Genomic DNA, 20,000 nt, shown 5'->3' with positions numbered 1-20,000 from the left:
TGAATGAATAAATAAATACATAAATAAACGATATCTACGAAAACGAGATATTCAAATGAAAGAAAAAAAAAAAAGAAAAAGAAAAAGAAAGAACGAAACGAAAGAAAAAAGAAAACGAAGATATCAGAGAATAAAAATGAAAGGAGGAATAATAAACGGATAGAAATGACAGTAGTAAAAAAAGTCAAAAAAAAAAAAAAGAAAAGAAAAGAAAAACAAGCGAAAAAGCGTATTAAAAAGATAAAAGAAAGAACAAAATTAATGTAAAAAAGAAAAAAGTAGTAGAAGGAGAAGAAGAAAAAGAAAAAGAAGATACGTACACGATGAAAGCCGAGAAAAAGATTGTTGTCCTTTTAAATCTTATAAAGCATCTCGTTGAATGGCCCAATTTGTTGATTTATTAATTTCCTCGTTATAGTCACTTGATACTCCAATGAACGTTTACGAGCGTTTGACGTAATCTTTTAACGAGATGTAATAATTGACATAAAGTCTTTACCTTCGACTACTGCCTTCGACACTTTTCAAACGATAAATTGTATTTACTCGTTGCCGATCCGTCCTTTTCCGTTTTCATCCCGTTACGGAATATGGCATTTTAGTATTTTCGCTCCCAGCTTTGTTATTTTCCCCTTCTCTCTGTTTCTCTCTCTCTCTCTCTCTCTCTTTCTTTTTCTTTCTTTTTTCTTTTTCTCTCTCTCTCCCTTTTACATATACACACATATATATATATACACATTTACACTCGTATATATACATACTGAAATACTACTACGTACTATTCTCGTCAGACCGAAATCCTTATCTCTCTCCTTCCTACTGGTTCTGTCTTATCAATTTGAATCCCCACCTTTTTTCTCCTACCACTACTCTTCTACAAGTAAGTTTATTTTTCCGATAATATTGCTTACTCGTGGAATGTGGAAATAATAATGTAATGAGAAAATCCTATCGAACGAGTTATTTGATATATATGTATGTATTATCGAATCAAACGAAAGTATTATTCAATGCGAAAACATTATGCAGCAAATATTTATGTATTTTATTTTCCAAAATTGTAATGATGTTTTAAATATGTATATATATATCAAACATATATGTGTATGTATATGTGTGTATATATGTACACATATTATTGAATGAAAGGAGAAATGTGGAACGTGAAAATAATAAATGATAATAGTGTCGAACGACATATTTGATCTATATTCATTATATATATACACGTACACACATACATATATATGTATGTATATATATATTTATTTATTTATTTATATTTTATTATATATGTATGTGTATTATGCGAATCAAATCAAATTTTTAAAAAATGATAAAAAATGTATTCATCTTATTTTTTCCGATTATCATTAATGCATTTAATTAATTATTGCTTAGTCGTGGAATATGCAAATAATAATGCAATAAAAACCATAACGAATTATGCATTTGATTTATACATACACACACGCACGCACATATACATACATATGTTAACGATTCAATTAACTATTTAATTAAATCAAAATGTTATTCAACGTGAAAAAATTATAAGAATTTTATACTAAACTAAAATTCTATTTTCTTCGAATTATCATCATGTCAAGCGATGTGAAACTAACATTACAAGGTTATTTCGTCAACGATAACATCAACAATAACAATAATTTCGCTTTCAGAAAAAATTATTACAACGATTTTTTCGTACGTTCACTATGTACGATTCATTGTAGATTTTTGTAGATACATTCATATATCGATTATACGTATGTCGACATATTTTACCTATTGGATCATGACACGATAATATGAAACATGTATTCTCAGTTTAATAAAGGTATAGAAATATATAGATAACATGCGAATCGATTGGTAGCTTAATTTTTATATCGAAACGGTATGAAGATCATTTTTATCTTTCTTTTCTTTCCATCTCTTTTTTTTTCATTTTCCTTTCGTCAACTTTTAACTTTTTGATCTATTATCGTTAATACGAAGGAATCATTTTTATAACATTGAAACAATGATATAATAGTTTATAAGAAATAGAGATTAAACGTTCACATTTTCCATCGGCTTATAAATATCGATTATCTCAAATAATAATTCTTCGTGTACTTTCTTTCTCCTTGATCGAGAATTATAATCGATAGTAAACGATAAAGACGATACTAAGAAATTGTTTCTGAGTCGTACAATTTATCGCGATAATGTTATCAATAAGAATAATTTCTTTTCTTTTTTCTTTTTCTTTTATTTTTTTTAAAGAAAATCAAACTGTTTGTATTTGTTAAGACAATGACAATGAAAAAGTTAGATTAATATATGATAAAAAAAAAGAAGGAGAACGTTAAAATTAGATATACTTACCTACTTATGAGAAAGAATATAATTTATTTGTTATCTATTCACATTTTTCAATACCTAACATGTGTTTTTCTCTTTTTCCTTATTATTACTGTATAACAAAATGTTATTACCAATATATTAAACAAACGGTATCTTGTTTGTTTTAAAATTTTTCAGAAGATACAGATAGAAGAACTTAACGCGTTACGATCGAATAGGAAATAGAAAAAGGAACATAGAATCTCACGTAATTTTTATAAAAGTAAAGAAAAAAAATTATATATATATATATTTATACAACATATAAAAAGAATATAAATAATCGAAATACTTGTTGAAATATTAAAACGAAATAGAGCGTGAATTTTACGTCTTGGGATTTATCTCTCGATAAGGATAGGGAGATTTTACATTGGAAAAATATATTGTAGAAAATCTTTAATAGTCGAGATAAGATTACTGTTTATTTCATCACAATGTGTGTGAGTGTTGAGACGTTGTAAGATTGGAGAAATAATTTTTATAGTATCAGGAATATATTTTGAGGGGGACGTTGAAATAAGAAATATAAGTTATAGTTGAAAATTGTTCTTTCTTTTCAACTCGTTTCGAAGATTCAAGAAAATGAAATGCGAAAAGCTGGGTGGAGGATGAAAGGATTTCGACCAATTATAGATCTTGTCGCGGAGACAGAAATAATAGAACATATGGGGTAGGTCACAGTGTAATATATAGTTATCCTGGATTTGTGTTAACGTGTATGATTGTATAGGATATAATTTTAGAATATATATATATATATATATATATATGTAATATATATTATAATAATAATGAGAATAATGACAAAGATGATGATGATGAAAATGATGATAATAATATATATATAATGATGATGATAATAATATTATATAATAATAATAATAATAATAATAATGGTATAGGTTATGAAGTGGAACGTAATAAGTGGACGTGTTAACAATATATATATGTGTGTGTGTGTGTGTATTTTTTTATCGTATTTTACAAAACGATAAAAAGAACAAAAAGAGATAAAAAAGGGAATCCCACGTAGTTGATATAAAAAATTTATATATATATATTTTATATAAATATTATTAAAAAATGTTAGATGAAGAAGAAAAAAGAAACAAAAGTTCAGAAACTTGTATAATTTTTGTAATAAAATTCATATATAAAAATATCTATTTAAATCTCAATCAAAGGAGTTTGAAAATGTTAAGAAATTAAATGTTATAATTTACGTTGCGATCAAAAAGTAAGAAAAAAAGAAAAGAAAAGAAAAGAAAAGAAAAGAAATAAAGTCTCACGTAAATTATATAACAAAAAAACAAAAAAAAAAAAAGAAAAAAGACAGAAGAAAGAAAGAAATGAATAAAAAGAAAGAGATAAAATAAATATTAACCCCAAAGACAAATTTTTTTGATTTTCTTCTTTATTACAATATTTTCGGTCCTATACTTACTTAATCCTTCTAATTTGTCATGGATGAGAAAGAAGCTTCGCCACATGAAGTCTCAGGAATAAATGAAGGGCTGATAACTTGTCTACGTTGAAAAGGAAAGTAACCTGGGAATGAAAATGAGAAATTGAGAGAGAGAGAGAGAGAGAGAGAGAGAAAGAGAGAGAGAAAGAAACAGAGAGATACGACAACGAAGACTAGTCATCGATCAGAGCTTATTTTCCTGTTGGTCTTCGTTGAAAGAGGTCGAGCTGATAACAACTATACTCTCTGTCTCTCTCTCTGCAATCTTATCATCTTTGAATTAAGTTAACGTTAAACACGAGGCTTTTGAGATGGATAGAAGACGTTCATCGTATATCCAATCACGTATCAGTGTTGACGTTCCAACATTATTCACGTTTTTGCATTTTAAATTAAAAAAAAAAAAATATATATATATATGAATGAAAAGAATAATAAATGTAATGTTTAAATGCATATGTGTATATGTATATATGTTTATATATTATTTAATTAATAATTTAATATGTTAATAATATATATGTTGAGAAATTTTAATTATTTTTTTATTAGATTATTAATTAAATAATATATATATATATATGTACATAGTATTATTTATAAAAATAATATTGTACATAATATACATATGTATTTAAACACGTTGATTGATAATTAGTTGATTCATGTATATATATAAAACGTACTGTACTTTTATTAATAATATTCTTATTATTTCTGATATTGCGTGTAAGTCTTTGAAATCTATTATTTGTCATGCGAGAGAAAAATAATAAGAGGAAAAAGCGAAAAAGAAAAGAAACAAAAAGAAAAGAAAGATGAGATATTCGCTCGGGAACGAGGGAGCAAGATAATTTTTATTATAACACTTCTCGGATCGTGCTTCGACGAATAATGTATTACAAATTTACCTCTTAATTCTCTTGGAAGCAGGATAACGTATTCTACGATAGTCTCTAACATTTATTCATTAACAATTTCTCCGATCTTTGCTTATTTTTTTAAGTTTTTTTTTCTTCTTTTTTTTTTTTCTTTTTTCTTTATCCTTTTTATCAACTTTACATAATAAGTCGCTCTTATTTGATCTTTCTCATACATACATTTATACATATGTATATACATACGAACATACGTACATACATACATATATACATACATGCATACGTACATATATACATACATACATACATACATATACAGAAAGACAGAGTAATCTCATTGATTCATTTTTTACATTCGTCCATTCATTTTTATTCTCACATTTTCTTTATCATCTTCGTTAACGCTCTCTTAATTGTTTATTTGCTTAAATGTAGATACTGTTCTATCTCATTTTTTTGTTCACCTAATTCGTTTAAATGCCATATTCAGCTACAATGTTGTTTTATAGACGACAAATTCCGGATATTTTTTTGTTTCCATTTTCTTTCTCTTTTTCTCTCTCTCTTTCTTTATACAGTTTTTAAGAGCTACTTTTGGCGTTGTTTACCGTACTCATTATATATGCGATAAAAATCACGAAAAACCTCGACGTTCTTTCTCTTCTTCTCTCTTTTTCTCTCTTTCTTTATTTCTTTCTTCTTCTATTTTTCTCTCTTGCACAAAATGAGTGTTTACAAGCTATGATCGTATATGCTACATGCGTCATACGTAATACCCTTGGGGTTTGACGGATTTAATGCGATTAAAAGTACGATAAAATTACTGAGACGGTAAACTCAAAGTCGATTCTTTATGCTTCTATTCTTTTATTTCTTTTTTTCTGTTTTCTATTCTTTTTGCTCTAACATTCCTCTAATCCACGAAGAATTATTTTCCGAAATAAAAAAATAATCAATTGCAAATCAGCAAATCAAAAGTCATTTATCATAATCATTTATTCATGTCTTTTTATAAATCGTAATCGATTAAATTAGAATTTTTTAAAAATAATTTCGAGGAAATAAATTTACAAGAAATGAAAAAAGAATCAATTTGTGAATAAACTTCAATGTGTTTCATACGGACCAACAAAAATTTTCTTTCGCGATCTATCTTACGTAGTTACAAATTTTTTATAATCATTCGTTCAATCATTTCAATTAATCAAATTAATATTTATTAAACACCATCGTATAGTCCATTTTATCAATAATAATAATAATAATAATATTAATAATAAAAGTTATTATTATTATTATATTTATATTTAAATAAATAATTAAAATTCATCACATAGATAGTAATATATTAAATATCTATGTGGTAAATTTTGCAAGATATGAGATTGATGAAAAAAAATAGAAAGGGAAGGATCGCAAGATTATTAAAAATTAAATTAATTTTTCTTACGAGGAAGGAAAAAGAGAAGAAAAAATTGTTTTATACATATATATATATATATATATATATATATATATATGTATAAATAAATAAATATATATATATGTAACGTAATTTACTTTACATTTTATATACATACGCATACATACACACATACACATACATATATACATCATATAAACATACATACAAGATGATTCTTTTGTCATGACAAATTAATCAACTTCTCGTTATTTTACGTTTATATAAGGAACACGTAGAAGAGTGGAAGAAGGAACTCTTGTAAAATTTAATCATCGTAATTAGAATTTTCCTGGTGTTTTCGAAAATTGTATATACTTGGAGAAGCGAGTTAATAATACAGATTATAGTAATGTTTTATAAGAGAGAACCGCTATAACTCGACTCTCGCAAAAGTGATTCAATGAAAAGCATGATATTGTTTCTTACTCCAAAGGAAAATCGTATTACCGAAAATATGTAAAAGAGTTAAATAATGTAAGAGGAAAGAGAAAGAGAGAGAGAGAGAGAAGAAGAAAATTTATTATAAAAGCTGTCTGTTCTTCGTAAAAAGAAGTTAATGAAGTATGTGCCGAAAGTTATTCTATTATTTCAAGAAATCGTATGTGAATATTATTGAAATTAACTTCAATAGCAAAACAATTGTTCAATTATTGCTACTTGAAAACAATTTCAACCTAATTTGAAGAATACAAGTGTTATATTAAGGAATTAATTGTTAAATTTAAAGAATTACAAGTGAATGAATTCAAACATAAAATCATTAATGAGGATATAAACAAATTATCATTTGTAGCTTTAAATAACATAATGACGTGACAAAATAATTACTTAAATGAATACCATTTTTTATATCCGATTAGAAAATGAACTATTTTGAATTATCAATAATTTTCTAATTAAACGTGTTTCATATTTATTTATACAAAATGTAGGATCTAAAAGAGAACGGAAAGTGACTTTTGGCAAAAAACAAAGAGAGAGAGAGAGAGAGAGAGAGAGAGAGAGAGAGAGAGAGAGAGAGGGAGGGAGGGAGACAAAGGTGGATCAAAGATGAAACGACAAGCAAGTTCTCTCAAGGTGTTTCCTTTGATTTAATATAAGCCAAAGAGAGTATGGTTGATTAGAAGGTGTCACTACTAGTTGTGGTTACTTAGCACAATTATATTAAACACGAGTCGAAGTAGATACGTCTTCTACATAATTCACATTTCGTGATTACTATGTCATTTCATTGAACGAACAAATCAACTAAGATATTTATAAAGGAACATTGATTCGTTTGTGAAAAAAAAGAAAAGAAGATATTAAAAAAAAATTGAGTCCAATTTTTTCACATTGTTTTGATAATCAAAATCTTCAAAAATGTTGTCTCCGAGTGGTTTCGTTATTGAGAGAAATTGAAAAAAATAAATTGTCAAAAATCGATTGATTGCATTTGTCTACAAAAAATAAAAAAGAAAAAATATCGAAGAATAAGAAAATTATCTAAGTTTTAATTGATTATTTTTCATTCGATTTTATAATTTAACTTTTGTAAAATTCAACATTGACTTTTGCTATTTTATTTAATTCCCTATAATTTCATATAACTTTCAAGTCAACAAATACACATTGATATGTATATTTTTCCACTCACAATTAATTTCTTTGCCAGGACATTAATTCATTCATCTTTTAAATTGTTATCTCCGAACAATTAATCCTTCGTCACAAAATTAATGAATTTATATTTCAATTTTTAATTTTCATGCAATTGACTTTTCGTCGGAAAATTAATTCACAAAGAAATTAGTTCCTATTAAAAAGTTCAATATTAAACTATGAATAATACAAAATATTATTAAAATATATATATATATGAGCGTATATATTCAAAATTAAATAGTGCTTGTATTAAGCGAACAATATCATTCGTATTTCAATTTGTATAGTCATATCATCAATTTTACAATATATTATTTTGTTGTTTTAAGAACAATAGAAAATTAGATTATAGAGAATTAAATAAGAACGACAAAAATGTTGTTAGTCAAATATAAAAAGAAATAAAGATTTAAAATAAATAAATAAAAAAAAGAAGCTACAGTATGTTCGTGACCGTGTCTCGAAAATGTTAAACAATCGATTCCACGTACGAATAAAAACAAAATGGAGAAAGGAATGTGATTAGAAAACTTTTCGTATCATATAGTCGTTGTTTACGTTTTATCGTCACGAATCACACATACACATATTTTTTTCTCTCTCTCTCTTCTCTCTTTCTCTCTCCTCTTTCTATCTTTCTCTCTCTCTCTCTCTCATTACTCGAAGTAGTCGCTTTCATTGATTGCAATTTCTTTCTTTTATCACTCTTTTTCGTTTTTTTTTCCTTTCTAATCATCCTTTTCGATTGTATATTACGTAGTTTCGATAACTACAGACGTCATGCTTACGAAACTTACGTCGAAAGAAAGATAAAATAGAAAGAGAAAGAAAAAGAGAGAAAGAGAGAGAGAGAGAGAGAGAGAGAGAGAGAGAGGGAGAGAAAAAACGAACAATTACAACGAATTGTTTAAAAAATTCGTCGAACGTTCCAAACGATAACTCGACATAGAGATCACATTTTTTTTTTTTTAAGTTTACGATCTTAAGGAACAGAACAAACTATATCTGCCTGGATATAGTTTTCACTTGTTAATTAGATTAATATTTTATTAAAAAAAGAAGAAAAATTCACACTCACGTTTGTTATCATTAATACGATTGAAGTGTAGGTTTATTTTTTTTGCAAAACTTCTTCGTCAATTAATTCTCCTCATTGGCGTCTTTTTTTAAAGCTTAGTACTTTTTGTTCTTATTTATATATGTATATATATATATTCATTTATTTATTCTTTAAAATTTTTATTATTCGAAACTAATAACGATCGATTTAACATATACATATGTACGACACGTAACGATAGTCATCCCTCTTAATCGCAATCATCATAATAATTACAATAATAATTCATAATAATTAATAAGTCTATATATATATATATGTATAATCTAATTATTTACAAAACGAACGAGCACCATCGCGATTATTTAAAACGCAGTCATTCGCTAAATTTTACTTTTACACACACATACACGCGCGCGCACACATATATATTACGCTATTTACAGTCCATCGTTAATTATTGCTATGATACATTTTTACAGAGATATTTAAATCGTCGAGATCATCGATGCCTCGCGCGAGTAAGGACGGAGCGTTTTTTCTGTTCTTTATTTTTTCAATTCATTTCTTTCTTGTTTTTTTTTTATACAATATATTCGATAACGCGGCGAAGCGATTATTTCATTCGAAGTTTGAAGAAAAAAAAGAAATAAAATAAATAGTAGTAGAAGAGAGTAGAAAAAGCATGCTAATGATCTTAAAGATAAAAACATCACAATATTGATGATGATGATATTAATAATAATAATAATAATAATAATAATAATAATAATAATAATAATAATAATAATAATAATGATTAAAAAATAATATTCGAATAAAATAAAACTGTAATCTTGAACGTTGTCACGATACAACTGGAAGTTGCTCGAGTTTGAAAAGACCGATCATTCTTATTCGCGCAATAAAGGAACAAAATTCAAAAGTGTGATGAGAAACGAAAAAAGAAATGAAAAAAAAAAAATAATAAAAAAATTCACTTTTTCGATCCATCTTCACTCGCATCGTTGCTTCGATATTTTTCTTTCTTTCTTCCTTTAATTTTTTTTCATTATTATTATTACAATTGTTTTATATCATTTTCTCTCTTTCTCTCTCTCTCTCTTTCTCTCTCTCTCTCTCTCGGAAAATATTTTGAATATTTCTATTATATTCTTTATTTCCGTTTACTTTATTTTATTTTTATTTGTATTTTTATTTATATTTTTATTTCTTTTTTTTTTTTTCCTTTTAATTTCAAGTAAGCATCGCGCATCACACTTTAACGTGGCCTTGCTTGTCCTCGTTAACGATGTCTAATTAGCACCTCTCGCTTTTTATCTCGTATTACAGTCTTTTCCCGATCTATTTACAGAGTCAACAGAGTTTAATCAAATTCACTCGGGTTTACGTCTTTTTTTTTTCACTCTTTCCCATCTGTCCTTCTCTCTCTATCTCTATCTCTCTCTATCTCTCTCTATTTCTCTCTCTCTCTCTCTCTCTCTCTCTTTCGTTTTCCCACGGTTTATGCTGTGTACGGTGATCCAACCGTAGAATTTATCTTCTTTTAACCGGAAGCATCGATAAATCACATCATTTTCTTTCCTTCTGTTTTTCTTTAACTTTTTCTTCTTTATATCGAGAAATCACTAATAATAAGTCCAGGGCTCTTCTTCTTCCTCTTCGTCGGACATAATGTAATAAAAGAACGTTCATGTTTCCTATTTATTTATTTATTTATTTTCTCATTCATTTTATTTCTCATCTTTCTCCTCCTCTTTCATTGCCTTTCCTCGTTCGATTTTTAACGAAGTGATATTAAAAAAAAAAAAAAAATAAAAAAATAAAAGAAGAACAGAAAAGAAAAGAAGACAAAATGTATGTAAATACCGAAGACAATTAATATATAAATTAATTGGTCATTTATTATCGTACTTTATTTTAGACAAAATATTCTGAGGCCGATTGTTTCTTTTCTCATTTCGTTTCATTCAATTAAACGAAGTGTCAATGACCACGTATTGCAAAGTGTTAATTCTGATCGGAAATAAATAATCATTTCTCATTGACTCCTTGTGTTTAACTAAATGAAAAAAAAAAAAAATAAATAAATAAATAAAAAAAAATAAAAGAATAAAAAAGATATTCCCTCGGCAATGACCTCAACCTGCCAAAGGTTAATTAAGAGTTCATCAATAAATGATCGATTTACATTCTTGTTTGACTTTTTAAAGATTATTCAAAGATTAAGTGAATTGTCCTCGTCGTTGTTTCTCTTTCTTTTTCTTTTTTTTTTTTTTAGTTCGTCGATGAACATTTGAAAAGACAAATTTATTAGACGAGGAGAAAGAAATAATGAAATAAAGAGAAAATAAAAAAGGAAAGAATCAAGAGGAAGAAATTTTATACATACATACATATATACATATATACATACATACATATATATATATATATATGTATGTATGTCTATGTGAATGTATGTATCTATTTGAGCCCCGTTTATGTTGATCTCTCGCGCTAGACGAACTCAGACGGTGTCTTCCAACATCCGGCGCAACAGGGTAAAGCGCTCTTCAAGGTGTCCTTGAAGGCCTCGCGAAAGTCACGGTTGAAGTAGGCGTAGATCAACGGATTCAGGGCACTGTTGAAATAACCTATCCAGAATAAAACAGATACAACGGTGTCCGGACAGTAACAGGCCTCTCCGCAAAGTGTCGTCGTTAGATACCTAAAAAAAAATTTATTATTATTATTATTATTATTATTATTATTATTATTATTATTATTATTATTATCAAATGAAAATTAATTGACGATTAATTGATGACGAAGTCTTTCGTGTTTATGCGTTTGTTCATTTTTCTTTTTTGCTTTCCTTTTAATTTTTTTTTTTTTTTTTTTAGTAGAAAAGTCATTCGCATATCGTTTGCGTGAATGAAAATGTGTGTTATAACGTTTGCAAATGTATTATTGTATTTTTGTTGTTGATGATACATCGTTTAATTTTCATGATACTTCTCTTAAGAATATCATAAGTTTATATAGAAAATTGTTTTGGTTATAGGTAATAGAAATTTAATAAATTTGATTATGACATATCTTTTTTGTTTTGAAGTAATTCAATTCAAGCATTTTGTTTATAATATATTGTTCAATTTCGTCTGTTCTATTATTGTTTTATTTGTATAATGCACAGACAATGTATTAAAATTAATAGAATAGTAATCAAGATAAAAAAGTTCTATCTTTGTTTTGTTTAAATAATGTTTCTTATTTGAAAAAATAATGACTTATTGAAGAATATATTTCGATCTATTAAGTCTATTAAAACTAATTCTAATGAAATCATTATCTTTAAATAATAACTAAACACTAATTGAATAAACTTTATTAATCTTTAATAATCTTTAAATAATGATTAAAACTAATTGATTAAAACTTTATTAATAATTATATTAATATTTATATATATATATATACACGTATAATTTTTCTTTTTTTGTTTTGAATTCATATATTTTGAAATATAGTTTTCTTTCTTTTTTCTTTTCTTTTTCACATATTTTACTGATCCAACGTTTGAAACGACAAAGATTTAGCATTAAAATAAGAAACGAAATTTTATATACGGTGACCAAGAAAATAGAATTTATTTAAAGAGAGAAAGAGAAAGATAGAAGAAAAGGGAGGAAAAGTATAGGATGCTGAAGGGTAGTAAGTAGCTCTTTGCATGCAAATTTACGCCTCCCGAACTGAGATCCTAGATGAGAGACCTTCGTTCATTCGTTTTTCACTAAGGAAAAGAGTTTTCCATGCGATTCCGCACGATATACTTGCCAACTCAAGGAAAAGTATTTGCATATATGAGCATCGTTTCTCTTTTTCTTTTCAACAACCACGACGAATGCCTTTCAAATTTTCCGTCTTTCTTTTTCAAACTACAAGAAATTTACGTATTTTGCGTCTCGTTACCGGCGCCTAATCTTTGAAAGTAACGTTTTTCTAGAGTTAATGTAATTGGATTATTCACGATGTTTCCCTCTCTCTCTTTCTCCTTTTTTCTATTCTTAGAAAACCTCAACACGACATTTTTGCTGACATTTTGTTTATACGATAATTATTTGACAATGATTTTCGATATAAAAACAATATGGCCTCGTATATTTCATGGAAAATTGAAAAAGAATTTGGACATTTTTGTTCGTAATTTTGTAAAAAATACTTTTGAATTTCACTTATATAATCAATCTCTTATTAGATTAAAGCGAGTGTAAAATTATATAAGAAAAATGAGTTCAATTTTTTAAATAGAAAAATTATAAAAAGATATGAGAAGGAAGAGCGAGAGAGAAAGAGAGATAAAATGTTTAAGTTTACAGATACATTGAAAAAATTACGAAATATACTTGTGCATCGTATAGATATTATTTACAACGATGTTATAAAATTATGCTCGTTTAGAATCACACCATTCGTGTGGATATTAATTAAAGCGATGTCGAGCTCGAGAAAGACTTATTTGCGTCATACCTTTAGCTGTGTTACGAATGTATACGTATGTAAATATTATATATATATATATGTTTGAATTTCGCGCCGAAATAGTAGGATCTATTAATTTACGTCCGATCTCGGTGCATAAATAGTACTTTAGTCATTTGCTTATTTCAGAGTGTATATGTCGTTCTTATTACAATTCGTTATAATTTAGAAATTTTACATTTAGGAAATTAGTTTAGAAACATTATGAGAATTTACTACTCAAAGGATTCATTTCGTTATTACGCCCAAATAAACGATGCAATTTCAACGAGTTTATACTCGAGCTAAGAGTTGATATATATATATATATATATATATATATATATATATATATATATATATATATATATATATATATATATATATATATATGTATATATATTTATGTGAGATGTCGAAAATACCTTTCCTTAGAGTTCAGATCCATACAAAATCCAGGAAATTACTATCGAGCGAGAGTAACCTAACACGAACTCTATTTCTATTCTATTTTGATCGAACGTTCAACGTTTCTAGTTACCTGCAAAGTATATACAATGATTTAATCTCTGATACAACTTTGCTATTTATGTACAGTATTTATAGAGACTATTCTGATTATACGAATAAATTGAAAAGAGATTTCATTTCATTCATGTTATTTCGTGAGATATCATTTTACTTATAATTTATTTTTTTAATTTATACTTAATTTCCGTTTTCAATTTTTTCTATATATTACACACATTTATTATTTTATATTTTTATATTTTATATATATAAAGGAAATAGTAAATAAATAATAGTAGAAAGTTTTACGGGTTTTTGATTTTTTAATCTTGTTCATTATCGATTATTTATAAATCTTCTATACTTAATTTGAAATAAACAAAATAAAATTTACATTATTATAATAAAAATTTAAATAATTTCATTATAATTCTTATTTTCTAAAGAAAAGAAAAAATTCAATTTAAAAAATTATTAACAAAATCAATTTTTATATTAATATTATTGTAATATTTAAATAAATAAAGAATAAATTGTGCTTGAAAACGGTCTTTGTTTCAAGTCTCTACGATTTTTCGTTCAGAAGATATCGCCTTTGAAAGATCTTCATTCATAATTCCTATACAGCTGTTCGTAGTATAATAGTAGTAGTAGTAGTAGTAGGACCACGTAAATTCTCAGAATTTATATAGGTCACTAAACAAATTTGAATGAAATTATATGGGTCAATGGTTCAATATAAATGTCTTTCATTTAAATAGGAATATCTCTGAAACTAAAAATCATAGAGATTTGCTTCGAATATCATTTCAAAGGGCAGAATTTTCTGCATTTTTTAAACCTATTGTTAATAATTAATTAACAATTGGTTATAAACAATTTTTATAAACAAACTTGATTCATATTATTTCGTCGAAAAAAAGAATTCAGATTGAGTGTACCATATTAGGATAAATAACTTAAAAGATTTATTTTGATCGAATTATATGGAATATAAGAATGAAGTATCACTTCAAATCGATGATACTTCAAGTTTTTATGGATGTCTATAAATGTTCGATGTAGTTATCGTCAGATATGCGACGCATATATCATGAAAAATTCAAGTTTTGGCCATCGAAGCAAGGGCATTTTTTATTTTCTTTTTTAGCTATCGCACATTCAATGATATGACACATAGACTTTGTCTTTTGCGAAATATCCTCAAATGCAAAAAGTCCAGTGACGTAAGATCTCGAAATCCGTGTGGACAGTCAATGTGTCCAGCACGGTCAATCCATTGTTCTAGTAAAGTTTCATTCATTCAAAAAATCTCTGACTCTCTATCCCTGAGATAGTGAGAAGAAGCTTCGCTTTGTCTTGCTAGAAAAAATTACATTGTGAACATCTGTGATAGCTGGGGAATGAGAAAGTTGATCAACGTGTCGAGATAGACAATCTCAGTGAATCTCAGTGCCCAGGGCACATTGTGTGAGCGTGTTTGTGATCGTGTGTGTATGTATGTGCACTACAGTCTAACGTGAGAAAAAATAAAAAATAAAAAAAAAAAAAAGGAAAAGAAACGATATGACACTTAAAATCGATCGTTATACGACAAATTGTTGTATTCTCAAGTATAATATTATCAAAGTATGAGTAAATTTCTAAATTTGTTTACTCCATTATGATACACTCTTATTTAACATTATTAGTAATATATAAAATTAATAATAATATATATATATATGTAAAATACATAATAAAAATATGTAATAGGAAGAAGTAAAACTACGAACGATTTCTCTCGTGACGATCGTTTAGTCAAGCAAATAGTAGTATCTGAGACTACGAAGAGAAGCCATCCTGAGATATCTTTGGATAAGCTCTTGGTAAACTTCTGCAAAGGGATGCATTCGGGACGTTTGCATTAACAAAACATGAGCGAAACAGGCAAGCAACTATGGCGCGAGCTTTTACGACCGTTGAGTCTTCCTAGTCGTATGGTAAAACTTTGTAATACGCGACGATGAACGAACGGTGGATGGATAGATGGATGGATAGATGGGTGGAACTATCCAGTATGGAATAGGATGAATGAAAAAGCTCTTTTCCGAGGAAGCTTCAATATGTAATCTTTCTGGTTTATCCTAAGCGTCTAACTTAACTTTCCTTTTCTCTCTCGCTCTCTCTCTCTCTCTCTTTTCTTATCGCTCAGTCATATATCTTCTATCTCGTTTTCTTTCTTCTTGATTTTATATCATAAAATGAAGAAAGAAGAAAAAATACATTTTTTCTAATTAAGATCTGCAGACTTTAATTAGAACTAATTAAGAATTCACATGTACAATGTCGTAATTAGTAACTTAAAAATATTTTGATCAAGTAATTTCAAAGAAAAATGTATATGTATATGTAAATTATATAAAGTAATTATTAATATATGTAAATGAATTTTCATTTGAAGTAATGTATATTATTGTATTTGTAATAATTATTATGTTATAAGTTCATGTTAAAATGTTATAATAAATTAATGTTATAATTATACGTTATAAATATTATTATTTCAAATATTAAATTTTAATCATTCAATTCTTTTTTCCTTTTTCTTTCTTTTTTTTTTTTTTTCTTAGACAGTTTTCTTTTTACATTGAAAATGTTATTTGATCGTATCGTTTTTTATATTTTCTCTTTCTTTCTTTTTTTTTCTTTTAATCATATAAAATACATTTTTCTTGTTCATGTAATGAAATCATTATTTCGGATAAAAGTTTTTCTTTAAAATAAAAAAAAAGATATTCTACTTCATGAAAGCGGATTAAAGAGAGAAAGAGAACGTTCAGCTGGCACATATCACGGATGTTACAGCTTTTTTCTCGATTTGAAATTATTCTCGAAAGGTAGAGAAAACTTTATGAGAATTTATGTCGGTCGAAGTTATATCCATTTTCGATCGTACGAGTTCCAGTTCTTGTGTGTCACGAACGAACGAGCAAATCCGAGGGCTTTGAACTTTTGAAATTGTTTCCGCATTCGAATCGAAATTGAACTCACACTCACGATCGGAAAATATTATTATCGTTTTCCGTCACGCCAATGTAATAGAAAATTTTAATATTTTTACGTTTGTTTGTTTTTCATTTCATTATCACTGTTATTATTATTATCGTTATTTTAATATCAATTTAAAATCTCCATCTTAAATTTTATTGCAATTTTTCGTTTTATATATATATATATAGATTTTAAATAAGAAAGGAAAAGAATGATCGGAATTTTAAATCTCTCGCTTTAAATTTTATATTAGGCGTATCGATTCTAAATAAAAAAAAAAAATAAAAAAAAAGAAACAATTAGAATTTTAAATTTTTCGACTGAAACTTTATTACGATTTATTTCTTCGTAATAAAGTAAATTTCCGTTGTGGTAAAGAATTTATTCCATTTAAAGTTTAAATTGATACTTACAAACGATAGAAAATAATTCATCGCATAAAATAATAATAATCAAGTAATAAGATAATAAATTTAAGAGATAATGTGTAAACCTACCAAAGGAAAAATGGCAACCAGCAGAGTAGAAATGCACCCATGATGATTCCAAGTGTTCTCGCTGCTTTGTGCTCTGCTCTCCAGCTTTTACTTTGCTGTCTTATTGAAGTACCTGAAAGAAATATTCTAATTTCAAAGGAAAGTTCAGTTCAATATTGTGGATAATATACATTCTACAAATATTCCAAATACCGAGTCAAAGCATTTTTTTTTGTTTTTTACGAACTAAAAAGAATGTTTTCTTTGAATTTATTAACTTTGAGTTAACTTTGAGTTAATTTCGTTTTAAATTGAGGCTCGCGAAGTTATTAATAATGATTAAATTTCTTTATCAGACATTTTTTTTTTCTCTTAAACTTTTCTTAGATATTTAATTTATTATTCGATCATCGTTGTCTTTATAAATAATTATAAAATAAATTAATAATAATGTACGTTCTCTCATGGTGTTTGTCGTACGAAAAATGATTTTTACATCAAACGAATAAAATTACATATTCCTCGCGTATGAATTTTGTTTCAATATTATAAAAAAAGTCTGACGATTACATAAATTTTTTTTTATCAGTAGTGATAACGTTATCATTTGATATTTATTTTATTACAAACGTAACAATAATTTTTATCGCACAATAAATCATAATAAGAGTTGCTCGATATGATGATTATCAACTTTGTTCTAAACATTATGTGTATGTGTATTAAATTTTTATTTTACATGCATCAGTTAAAATTCGTGCAATCAAATTTATCTCTAATTCTACCGAGATATTATTTTTTATAAAAAATATTGTGAGTTCTTGGAAGATGATATTCAACATTGGTCAACAAATGTGGTTTCAACACGATGTCGCATCACCACACTTTACACTTGCCATCCGAATAGCTCTTCCATTGGACCATAGGGACCCAATATCGATTTAATTTTGTTTTACTTGTAACATACAGTATAGTTTTCGGACATGAATTCCCAATTAAAACTTTATACATTCGGTACTCTCATTGTTTTAATAAGAGTTTGTAACAGGAATTTTGAAACACTTTGTATATAGATGAAAGAAGAAAAAACAACTTTTAACACATGAAAAAGTCAACTCTCTATCTCTAAACATGCAAATATACATTATCAGACATTGATGACGATTATCAGACGATAGATTTGAATCGTTAGATATGATCTATAAAATAAAACGAAAAAAGAAAAAAGAAGAAGAGGCCGAACGTTTGTTAAGTTTTTATATCCAACGAATACGTTTTCAAATATTGCGTTTATATTCCATTAACAAATTGAATTGCTTACGAATAAACTGCACTTTATAAGTGAACAAGGAATTTGTTTTCCCATGGGGAATTGTGGCGAAATTTAGACGATGAATTTTCCCTGCTACAAAGGTAAATAAATAAAAAATCAAAAAATCAAAAAATAAAAAAAGAAATCAAAAAGGAAAAAGAAGGAAGAGAAGAGTGGAAAAAAGAACAGAGAAAATAAACGGTGAATTAATATGATGAATACGATGGATTCTTACGGTGGAATATTAAACGAAAAAGTATGGGATGATCGAGAGAAGAAAAAGAAAAGGAATAAAATGAAAGAAAAACAAAAAAATTGAAAAAAAGGAAAAGGAAAGAAGAAGTAAAGAAAGAAAGAAAGAAAGAAAGAAAGAAAGAGTATCTGAAAAAGGAGAATGGAAAATGGAGAATGAACGTTATCGATGGTTCCTAAAGAAAATGAGGCGTGTATACATTTATATATCAACATATAGGCAACATCTCAACGGGCTTGCTGTCGATCGTGAAAAATGATGGAGAAAATGATCGAGAAAGGAGAGAGAGGGAGAGAAAGAAAAAAGAGAGAGAAAGAAAGAGAATAAACGAGTCTGTTTCTCGTTCATGCGAACGTCGCTTTTCTTTCGGAATCCTATCAGAAAGAAAAAAAAGAGAGAGAGAGAGAGAGAGAGAGAAAGAGACAAAGAGAGAGAGAGAGAGATAGATATGAAAGGACAAAATGAAGTTATTCTCCTCTTCGTTGAAGGGCATATATACGCAATAATGCGATCTTTCTTGGGAAAACGATTATGCAAGGATCTATGGAAAGCTTACACTTTTGATCTCTCTCTCTCTCTTTCTTTTTCTTTTCTTCTCTCTTAAGTGATATTTTTCAAGGTCGATTGCGTGAACGAAAATCCTTTGCAGATTCTTTACAAAGAATGTTTTATAGAAAGAAAGAAAGAAAGAAAGAAAGAAAAATTGTAAGTAGAAAGAACGTGTGAATATATCTATAAGAGAGAGAGAGTAAAAAAAAGTGAAAATTTTAAAGAGAATTATAGAATATTATATTATAAAAGGAATGTAAAATTTTAATTAGTAAATAAGTTATAAAATATATTCATTTTTTTTATTTATATTCGAAATTTTATTTATCGTTAATTTTTGGAAATTTTTATCTTTCTCTACGTCTCTCTTTCTTTTTTTTCATTTCTATTAATTTCTTTGAAGATAGTAAAGCAAAGTACTTTATTAAACAAAAAGCATAAAGATATTGAAATTA

General features: G+C 26.9%; 2 protein-coding genes and 1 long non-coding RNA gene across 13 annotated transcripts in view; 1 reads left to right on the top strand and 2 right to left on the bottom strand.

Annotated features, from left to right (window-relative positions):
• LOC127067613 (facilitated trehalose transporter Tret1) overlaps nt 1-610 on the bottom strand; it is a 9,583-nt gene extending 8,973 nt beyond the window's left edge. The window contains exon 1 of the mRNA XM_051002762.1: nt 321-610. The gene's annotated coding sequence lies outside the window, so the exon portion shown is untranslated. The remainder of the gene's footprint in view (nt 1-320) is intronic.
• Nucleotides 1-20,000, top strand: part of LOC127067626 (uncharacterized) — a 101,256-nt gene that overhangs the window by 5,003 nt on the left and 76,253 nt on the right. The window lies entirely within an intron of this gene.
• LOC127067615 (octopamine receptor beta-3R-like) overlaps nt 4,696-20,000 on the bottom strand; it is a 128,968-nt gene continuing 113,663 nt past the window's right edge. For 10 of the 11 annotated variants that reach the window (XM_051002771.1, XM_051002772.1, XM_051002774.1 and 7 more), the window contains 2 exons: nt 17,453-17,564; nt 4,696-11,619 (listed from right to left, as the gene is read on the bottom strand). In XM_051002771.1, coding sequence (XP_050858728.1) covers nt 11,409-11,619; nt 17,453-17,564 — 323 coding nt within the window. In that variant the 3' untranslated portion in view covers nt 4,696-11,408. The remainder of the gene's footprint in view (nt 11,620-17,452; nt 17,565-20,000) is intronic. The other variant, XR_007782675.1, reaches the window with a different exon arrangement.

This window comes from Vespula vulgaris, chromosome 11, assembly GCF_905475345.1.
Source record: "Vespula vulgaris chromosome 11, iyVesVulg1.1, whole genome shotgun sequence".
In the NCBI taxonomy this organism is placed as follows: domain Eukaryota; kingdom Metazoa; phylum Arthropoda; class Insecta; order Hymenoptera; family Vespidae; genus Vespula; species Vespula vulgaris.
This window is presented reverse-complemented; position numbering and strand designations above follow the sequence as displayed.